The following is an 11,160-nucleotide window of genomic DNA, read 5'->3' as shown; positions in this document are numbered from 1 at the left end:
TGAGAAAAAAAAAATCAGCAGAGATCCATTGTCAAGCAGATTGTACACACGCCACGTACATAATTTGAATTACAATGAATTTAAAAAATATTATCGCACTTTTGTGTGTCGTATGTTTGGTCGAGAAATGTAGTAGCATACAGATTGAGCAGTCACCAGAGACATCAAAGAAAACAGAAGATCAGACACCAGAGACATCAGAGAAAACAGAAGATATAACGGAGGGACTTACTCAGGTGGTAAGTATCCAAAATTTAAAATTCTATTAGAAAGTCTTCGTGACCTAAACATTATGCTCTACTATAACAAAAAAACAAGGACCGTATAATAATATTCTTGTTTGATTATGTCAATATAATATAGATATACCGGGAGATCAATCTGTTGTTAGCAGATTTGGGCATTATTCGAATAATTTTTTATCTAAATAAATATTTTATTCGACTGACCAACGGATAATATTTGTATTCGAATACCCGTCAAATAATTGATCATAGAATAATTATTATTAAAAAAAAAAAAACTGTTAAAATGATTTATTTTCAGTTTACTCGAACTCTAACCATAAAAATATAATTCAATTAAAAAAAATTATTCGAGTAAAAAATGTTTGAATAAAATACTTATTCAAATAATAAAAATAATCATTTTTGGTTTTTTCGAATAAAAAAATTAATCGAAGAAATCATCTAAAATAGATCATTCGAATAAGAAATGTCCAACTCTGGTTGTAAGACCCTATATGACATAATTATCCAAAAATAATTATTATCATAATCACTTTTAAAAAACTAGTTGTAATAAGGTATCCATTCGATAAAAGACCATCGTTTTCTTGGAATATATGAAGATTTATAAAAATATCTTTCCCTAATTTGTAGGTACATATTTTATGATTACTATATTTTTCAATGATTCAAACATGTTTTTCGTCAACCCTTAAACGTAAAAAAAGTATGGACTTTGGTTTTCCAAATTGTTTTTAATTCGATAAATATGTAGATAACATTTTTCTAAAAATTTAAGAGTTCGAATTTTTCATTTTCATCAATTTGTTCGTTCACGCTATGACTTCCAAAAACCTATAGCCGTTTTTAAACAGGTGGATAAAAAACGCTTGCCTTGATAATTTAAACATATTTGATTGCGTCTGGTTAACGGTGTTATCGCCTATCGGCTATCGCGCAATGCGAGCACAAAATATATTAATATCAATTGTATGGACCACTAGTCTTAGGAACCCGAAAGAAATAAGCCAGTTTTGATGAAAATTTAGTATACTCGCAAAGCTGTAGCAAACGAATCGATTGATGAAAATGAAAAAAATCCAATTACATTCTTTAATAATTTTTGGCCGCATATCTTTAGAATTAACGAAAATATGTTCCCGTTTGAAAAAATGAAGTCCATACATGTTTTACATATAAGCGGTTAAGGTAAACAAGTTCAGAGCATTGCAAGTATAGTAAAATATGTACATATTAAGATACATAAGTACCTAAGTACTAAAGTAAAGCAAAAAAAAAAAAATAATTTTCAAAATATTCATACTGACCAAAAAAACGAGTGTCTACATCAGATTGCTCACGCTAAAAAAAATATTATTTAATTTTTACTTATGATAACAAATAGTTAGTAGCAAAGAAACGAATTATATTAGAAATATTTGCTTTTCTCGTCTGCATGGTTATGGAAATTTGTTTTTTTGTGTTTTCCAAACATTTTTGAAATTTTTGACTTAACCTTATCTTGATTAAATGATTCGCATAAAACGAATTTTCAAATAATATTCTAGGAAATAGACGCAATTCTGGATAACCGTGTAACCGATGAATGGAAAGAGAAATGGCAAGTTATATTCAACAAGTTCGCCCACAAAAAGCGGCATATGATCGACGCAGCCGAATTACAGAGCCTACTATTCAATGAGTCAGTCGGATTCATCCCCCTTGTACAAGCAGGAAAATTAGTAGCTATGCTTAACCGAACCCGTAATTATTATTATTATAATAGTAAACAATATTCTGCGTTAAAATCATTCTTTAATCACCAAAACAATTTTCAGCAAAAGCAACCGTTATTGGATTCGAACATTTTTCAACTATGAGTCCGATATTGGACATTTTGTCGACGGTATATTCAGATGTGTTATTGTTAGTGTATCGTAGGCAGATCCATTTAACGAATAACACTCATTATCTTGCAATATTAGTACAGTTTTTGTAGATTATATATTTGAAAAGAGGAGGAGGAGTGGCCGAGTGGGTAAGGCGGCAGTGTGTTAGCGCTCACTGTCGCCGTTTCGACACTCGGTCACAGGCGCTCCGTTTGCTGGGCGAGCAATCGTCCGGTAAAAAGGAACCGCCATCCCCCTCTCCGACGACGGATTGACGACCCGTCCCGGAAGCGAATTCGTCAAGAAACTATCTCATGATGGCAGCGTTGGGCCCTCGTGGCCCGTTAAGCTACATGATGATGATATATTTGAAAACTTTTTTATTTATGTGACTCTACGAAATTGTCTACAAATGGTAACTTATACACCTATGCATAATACGCAAAATAAGTAAACAATATAAGTATTTTAGTAATAGTAATGATAGGTTTAGGTTAGATTTAAATAAAATTGGGAAGGTTAGATTTGAGTTAGGCTTAGGACAGGTCTAACCTGAATTCGCGACATAAAGAGGAGAGTAGTGTAGAAGAGAAGAGCGAGTAGGGGATTTGAAGAAGAAGAGGTAAAATGGCAGGAGAAGGAAGATACAAAGTTGTCTATATTATGTTGTGGTGTTTGATGATTTTTAACATGATAGTTTTGAAGTTAACGGAAAATAGGGTTTAAAAAACTTACACAAGTTCTTTTGTTTTGTAGCGATTTAAGGGTAGGAAAGATTATTAAAAAAAAGGAAGTAAAACTACCAGAACTTAGATACCAAACGTTTATTTTCTTGATTTTTAATTTCAATAAACTCCTTTCTAGTTTATGAAAAGAGCCATGCTCCTCCAAATAGATAAACTAATTTTTTAAGAGAAAATGAGTGTCCTGAACTTAGCTCTATACAATTTTTTTTTAATCTAAGCCTATGCAAATAAATAGTTTAGTATTCCTAATATGCGTTAGTTAAAATTTTTTTAGAGAAAAATGAAAAAATACCCAGAATACGGAAATAGGGCTATTTCGGTAAAAAGATGCAATAGAATACTCTGGAATATATTTAAAGAAACACTATTTGAAACACAAGAAGAAGCTTCAGAAATCACCAAACTAATGGGTCTTGGAGGTATTAATAAACTTATCTTTATATTGAAATTTGTTTTAAAATTATTCACAACTTCTTTCAGATGATGATGAAATAGCAATGAAAAATGTCGATGAACTAGTAGACATGTTGAGAGCTACTGATGAGGTTAACAGCTCTTATATTTGCTATATTATTTTGTTAAATCATATTGAAGGGTTTTGGTAAAGGATAATATTATATTTTTATGTTTCAAAAATCTTAACGAATAACAAATACGCATATTGTATTATAAGTTATAACGCAACGTAGGTATTTAATAAAATATTGTTGATTTATAAATACTATAGTTGGACAACCTATTCAAAGCTTTTTTCAAATTCGATAAGAACAAAGATGGAATCATTAACGACGAAGAGTTGTTAAGAATAATAACACGTTATAATAGTGACTACACCATAGATAATGCTGTAATAGCGATACAAAAATTTGATAAAAACAGTAAATACTTTAGAACATCATTAAAGTGGAAATTGTTTTTGATTCATATTTAAATTTTTCCAGATGACGGTGTAGTTGATTTTCCTGAATTTTTGAGAATGATGAAGCTTCCTTTTAGCGTGGAAAAGATGTTTAAGGATGAGTTTGATGAAACACACATAACCAGACAACAACTCAATAGTTTAGTTAAAAAAGCAATCGGAGATGTTCTTGATGAGGACACTTTAAATGAGATAGATCCTTCACATGAAAACAGAATAACTTACAACGGTATACTATTTATTATACTGTCAATCGCAAACTATTTTTTTAATCTAAAATGTTCATTTTTAACGAACAATTTAAATACATATAATTCGTAAATAAAAATATCAATCGGTAAATAAATCTATTAAAACTTTTTATTTTCAATTTTTAAATAGAAGAGTCATATTTATAGAGCTATTGATAAGGCTTAGTTCATAAACTTATCACACAGAATTGTGTACTGACAGTTCTGCATACTAATTATTATGTTGAGTTCTGACTATAATACTATAAGTTATAAAATATAATTATTTTTGTTTATCGCAAGAAAACATATTTAAAAAATGTATATTTGTTTCAGATATTGAACGTTTTTACATACGTCGTTAGTAAGGAATACACTCTACACAAGCATATTAATTCAATTTACTGAAAATTTCATTCATACACTTTAATAGGAATAAATAGTTGTCAATAATCAATAAACTGTTTAAATAAGCAATTCAAATTTTTTATGAATTACCCTATTTTAAAATGTTTTTAATTTTTAATTTATTGTTAATGGAAGGAGAAGTTCTTAAGCAAAGGTTTTTAAGTCACTATGTGACGAATAGCATAAAGACATATTTGTTACAAGACCGTTTTTTGAAAACGTAAATTTGTCCCAGATATTAATAAATGTGCAATATGTAAATAATGAGGAAATACACAATCAAGCACAAGAATATTAATGACATTTCATATTTAAATGGAAAGAGGGATTGTAATCAACAGATTGTTAAATTAATTTGAGGAACTACTTCAGATTAAAAATACATGGTATAATTTTTTTCCGTTATACAATAATCCATAAAAACTATGATTTTCTTTTGCCATAACACAGATGTTATATATCAATAATGTATTATTCAAAATTGTAGTAGTCTGGTTTAAAAACATTCGACGAGTGAATTACTTACCTGAAAGATATTATATAAAGCCAAACATTTGAAACGATTAGCACATCTCCTGTTGAAAAAATCGGCAATAAATTTACATATTTTTTAACCTGAAAATATAATTATCTATAACTTTTTTAAAAACAATCAAATTAGTTCAAATTTTATATATTCTGTAGACATATTACTGCCGATAAACGTTGACAAACCAAAAAAATATCATAAAGACTTCCATTAAGAAGATGTTGAATCAATTTCTTTATTACCCTTTTTTTAGTGAAATTTGAGGCCTTAAAGGTCAGAAAATTAGACCTTAGGAAGATCTATAATATATCAAATTTCTAAATATATAACATTTTATGTACACTTTTGTTAATGATAACCCCCAGCCCCCAAAGAAAAAATTAAAATTATACTTTGATCATAATCAATATCTAGGTCGCTATGTGTGAGTAAATTAATAGTCCACAGGCGATTTAAAATATTTTTCTTATATTGTCAATTACGATGTATGTTCACTATTGCAATGAATTATTATAGACAAATTTACCCTAATCGTATTCATCCTATTACCAAAAATAATTTTTTTTTTAAATACCATTTGTTTGTCAGTTTGCTCCTACTAGGGTCTAAAAACTTATTTCGGATAGATCATTTATAAGGGTCCTTATAGGACTCGTTAGATGTTCAGTTTTCAATTATTGTATCTATATTGGCCCTGCACAACACTCTTTTTTTATTGGATTAGTTACCACTGATTAAAGTCGTGGGGGGGGGGGGGTTCGCTGATTCGAAAAATATATGTCTGTTTTGCTCAGTTTCCTCTTATTGATGAATAATTGTGGCCTATACACCATATATAGAACTTTTACTGGCTATAATTTCGAGAAAATGAGTCGAGTCGAGTTGAAATTTATAAGGAATATTGATTTGGTATGCCCGCACACGTCAGTTGTATCAAATATAAATTATAACCATTTTCCATCCTCCTAGGAGGGGTGCAAGTTTATTTGTTTTTTGGGTTTTTTAGCCGTAATTTTAAGACCTTAAAATTGAAAATTTGTCAGTAGTTAGAACACATATGTGTCAACTCAAAAATGTATCAAATCATTACAACAGTATTATGTGGATCTTTGCAGAATGATACTATTAAGTTTTGATGCTCAAGTACCATTTTTGGGTTTTAATTTAATTTTTTTCACCAAGTTTTTTTTGGTTAAGTAAAATTGAAAACTGATATTAAATTCACAATCATTGACCCCAACAACATATAATTTGACCACTTTTGAAGTCTTTTACACAAAAATCCAGAAAAACGTTATAGCTTCGATGCAGAGCATCAGCTCCATTAAGTTGCCCCCCCCCCATATCGCAAATTTGGATTTCTTTAAACATCACATGGTTGTAATGCGTTAGTGCTGGTTTATGCCGAAAACCCCATCGTTAGTGCTCCCTTTGTCTCGAACCCTTATTTCATAACACCTATAGCTTACCTCCTACCACCTACCCCTATCTCATATCTCTTACCCCTACCACCAACCCCATTCCCACCCCAACCCATCTTCATCCTTATCCCATCCCCATTTCCACCCCCAACCCCATTTCCGTGTCCATAACGCTTTTTTCGTTACGCTTTTTTGGTAACACTTTTTTCGGTTATGGGCCAGAGCTAATTCCCACCCCCAACCTCATCCTCATTCCAACCCACGACCCCATCTCCGTGTCCTAACGCTTTTTGACATTTTTATGTCTTTGGTTTGGCACACACACGGAAAATCAACTCCTGTTATCATAACGAAAAAACCGACACCGACACCTGTTATCATAACGAAAAATGGTACTTGTTTTTTACTTTTCATTCTAAATTTACTTCGAGTTCTTAAGCTATCAGAATTAATACATAGGTCGTGTTGAAAGTAATCGAAGAAAATCCACCTTGACGTTATTAAGAGGCCTCCACACCTGTGTATTTTCTATAACTGTTAGACATTTTTCAATACTTAACCGATGCATAGTTTGTAGAAAATGTTTAGTTTATTTTTAAATCTTATTGTAAAGATAAAAATTCTCCAAAATCGGGATGATTTCCAATCTGTTTTTGTTACTCATGTACCTTTTCTACCCTTTTAAATTTTAATATTGTATAGAAATATAATATATAATTGTTTATAAATATATAAATAGGGTGGGGTGGTGTAATCTTGTTTGTGAGTTAACTCACATAAGTTAGGCCTTTCGGGACGTTTTAAACAGCCCGTCCCTGTTTATATAGGTTTATAACTTGACTTAGTCATGTATTTAATTGAGTTTTATTTTATAAGAACAAAAGTAGTTAAACCTTAGCCATCAGAATATTATACAAATCTGGGGATTTTATATACGTACTTTTAAATTTGTACATAGTTTACATATGGTTTGAAGTATAATTTTTTGTGTTAAGTAACAACAAGTTTATTTGATAGTTCCCCATCAAGAAGAATATATTATGTATAGTATATTAAATCGGATAATTCGGTATCGCTTTTATAAAATGTGTCCTGGTTACATAATATCTGTTGTTTTTTTACAAACCGATGTATTCGTACACGGGTAACCTTCATATATTTGTAGTTTAACATGGAAACATGTTATTATTTGAACAATGCACGTGTGAAATATTGTTATGCTCGTGTATTACAACTTAGATTGTACTTAGACTGAGAGGCCTCTGTCCCTCGGAATTTGCCTTGTTATGTAGAAGCTAGCCTGATAAATCGGAAAACACAACTTAATAAATCATTGTAGTGATACAAGGGCCGCTATTTATTTAAATAACATTTGATTTTGTCTAACACTGCAAAGAGGGCAATAGCCTTCCCTAGAATTTTTTTTAGTCGCTCTCTCTTGAAAATACATGCATTTTCTAAGTTCGTGCTAGATGTGCAACTGAAAAGGTTTTCTTTTCTTTCATTTTTCCACATAAATAATACACCTATTCGGCTTTCCGGATTGCGGCACGCTATACATTTTTGAAAAATGAATACAATATATAGTATAGTTCTAACAAAATATCATTAACCCTTCCTAAATAATTGACAAGCATTTATTTCGCCTTTTGCGGTGTGGATCAGATTTTGCCCTATGATTTAAAAAAGAAATAACCTGAGAAATAGACGTGTAAAGCATTATTGTTATGGAAAGTATTGTTATCAGTTGACATTGAATTTTGAGAATTTCGTTCGTAGTTCATATTTTTGTATGTATACAGTTGACACCTTTAAACGATGGTCGTACTTAGGGGTATATAACCGTGCTCGAGGCATGTAAGTTATCATTAAAGTATTATTTTGCCATTTATGTCTCAATAGCTGCAAATATTACATGTGATATTCTTTTATTCTATACATTTCGTATAACGGCATTCGTGTGTTACGTACACATATTAATTTAAAAGTATTACTAAAAAGAGAAGAGTGTTATATTTATTAATTAATAGAATATTATATAGACTATCTCTTTCTTAGTAAATAGTAACGCGAAAACACCACTGACCAAAGGGGAAGATCGTTTCATTATACATAACAACTGTATAAAAAAAACCTATATTACTATAATTTGTGTTTTATTGTATCTGGAAAAATTGTAACAAATAGAACGACTATTTTCTAAAGTGTACAAAATATTTTAACGAGAGGCCCAAATTTAGGTCTCCATAATTGAAAATATGTTAGGTTTTATTCAATACACTGAATATAACTTGAATTCGCTAGTATATTATAGTAAGCGAAAAAGTGTGTAAACATCACACAGTTAGTAACATTATTTTTTGCGACTTTTTTGCCTTAAATTCGTATCGATTTGAAAAAACGTTGAAGTATTATGTGTAAAACACACAACTATTTTCATTTTTTTTTTAAGGTCTTATTTTTTAAGCTTCACATCGACGTGAACAACAAATGAGTAATAATCCACACAAAACCCTTCACTGTAACAATACACAACCGCAAAAACAATTTTACAAATTTAGAATTTAGAATTTTGCACACAGTAACGCGTTGAAAAATAACATGCTTTGCAATTTAAAATATGTAGGACAAATTTTTGTACACTGAATTGTTTTTATATAAATCGTATTTAAGCCAACCCAATACCAATGTGGTTGGCCAGCCAAGATATTTTTTTCCACAACTAATATTATATACACGTATATAATATATATATACATATATATATAGGGTGTTCAAAATGTTTGAAGCCCCTTGATTTTCAGAGCCTCTTTTGATTTTTTTTTAAATTTTGACTTCTGAATGATATTAGGTGAAACTTGACGCACTATATTTAATGCTTAAGTATAGTGTTTTTCATTTATATTCTTAAAAACATTTTTTAAGCATATTCAACAAAAAAAATATTTTTTAACTAATATTTTTCAAAACTCTTTCTGGTGACTTAACATATGGTCATACCCTCGACCGTCAAACAATTTGAACATTTAAATTTCTGTAAAAATGTAGACCTCTTAAATTCAATTTTATTTTTACTTATTACAATAATAAACTGTAGTGATTGAAACATAATTTTGAAATATTATAAATATTTTCATTTATGAATCACTTTTTTTTCTAATTCTTAGATATGAAAATGATAAATGATAATTACAAGGCATCTGGTTTTTTTTTACCTATAAATGTATTTAATTATTTTACATGTCCATCGTTAAAATGGCCCCCCCTCTCTGAAAACGGTATAACTTTGGAATGGAGGGAGCACTAACGATGGGGTTTTTGGCACAAACCAGTAATAACGCAACACAATCCGGTGATGTGTAAAGAAATCAAAATTTCCGATGTGGGGGTGGGAGGGGGGACTTAATAAAGCCCAGAGCAGCGAAGGTATTGGTTCTACCATGATGTGGGCTTTTTTTGTGTCTGTAAACACTGTAACTTTTTGAATACTGGTCCAATTCCTTCGAGTAGCCACTCTATAAATCACAAATTGTATAAGTGTTGGTTTTTATGCAGTCTACCGTCCCAAAATTGATTTCCTATTCACAATTTTTTACTGTTATTCATTTAAAGAGAGTCACGCTTGATTATTTAAATTATCCAATATTAGATAATCTGCTTCGTGCTATTTTTTATTTTTTAGGTTAGCAACTTGTAGCTCTGATTTTGTATAAAATATTTTATTATTTTATTACTATATTCAAATTAAGATATATATATATTTTAATAATAATTAAAAATCATGAATGATAATACTTTATATTATGATTAGATCAAATCTCTTGAACAAGTAACTTTGTGATACTTCTCCAATATTATTATTAAAAAAACACAATTTTTAAAACCTCCATTAAAGGTTATTGTTAAATATGTAAATGTAACAGGCAACAGCCAACAGCTAGTGGCTATAAACGTTAGTAATATTTAATATATGTCAGCAAAATATATTGTTTTCTCCATCACAGTACCAGTATATGATTTAATTTTAATTTAGATGTTAGAAACTCAATTTTTTTTTAGAACACAACAACAAATTAATATACAGGGCGGGGCAGTAAAATGGGCGATTTTCCAATGTATTTAAACTGGAAAATCGCCCGTTTCACTGCCCCACCCTTAAAATTTTAAGGATCTATGAAAAGGTTTTTTTAGTTGCATTTTGTTTGTACCTTTTCAATTTAGTAAAATAGAAGTATATTAAAGCTTTGAAAGAATATAATCAATAAAGTATCAATAGTTAGTATTGAGATTGCTTAAATGGAAGTATACATGTAATACATAAATATTAATTTTATTGAGGATAAGTGATTATAATTTAAACTATGGAGTTCCAATGATTGAAACATAAAAAACGCTTCGATTACCAATACAGTGTATAACTCCGTTTAAGAAGTCTAACGTGTATAATATGTATAGAACATTTTAATATTTTCCTATAAAGTATGTTAGAAACTTTACCATTTCTCGTTAAGCGTGATCCAAAGCACAAGTCTCGATAGTGCGTATGCTCACTTAAGTAAATAAACGTTGTTTTCTTTTAGGCCTTTTTTTATATATATATATAGTGTTCTACATACTTTTACCTACGCCATATATATATACGATTTAGTGCGAAAATATTGTTTTCGAATAGGTATTAAATGAAAATTTATGTTTTTTACCGACTGTTGTATTTACTTTGAACTAGGTTGGATATAATATAATATTATAGGCTTGGTGCGAAAAAAACAGGCAGCAGAGTTCCATTGGCAA

General features: G+C 30.0%; 1 protein-coding gene across 1 annotated transcript; it reads left to right on the top strand.

The window, feature by feature from the left end:
• LOC126836528 (uncharacterized) lies at positions 1-4,488 on the top strand. The gene is made up of 8 exons (XM_050570026.1): positions 1-239; positions 1,796-1,991; positions 2,066-2,133; positions 3,137-3,281; positions 3,343-3,407; positions 3,590-3,740; positions 3,804-4,010; positions 4,348-4,488. Exons 1-8 carry the CDS (start codon positions 75-77, stop codon positions 4,374-4,376), a joined length of 1,026 nt encoding a protein of 341 aa, XP_050425983.1. The 5' UTR covers positions 1-74; the 3' UTR covers positions 4,377-4,488.
• Positions 4,489-11,160: the final 6,672 nt, after the last annotated feature.

The sequence above is a fragment of the Adelges cooleyi genome, unplaced genomic scaffold, assembly GCF_023614345.1.
Source record: "Adelges cooleyi isolate 19-005CV unplaced genomic scaffold, UGA_ACOO_1.1 ACOO_flye_CR_arks_rails_tigmint_CR_PRNA_247, whole genome shotgun sequence".
NCBI lineage: Eukaryota > Metazoa > Arthropoda > Insecta > Hemiptera > Adelgidae > Adelges > Adelges cooleyi.
The sequence above is the reverse complement of the archived record's forward strand: the minus strand, read 5'-3'. Positions and strand labels throughout refer to the sequence as shown.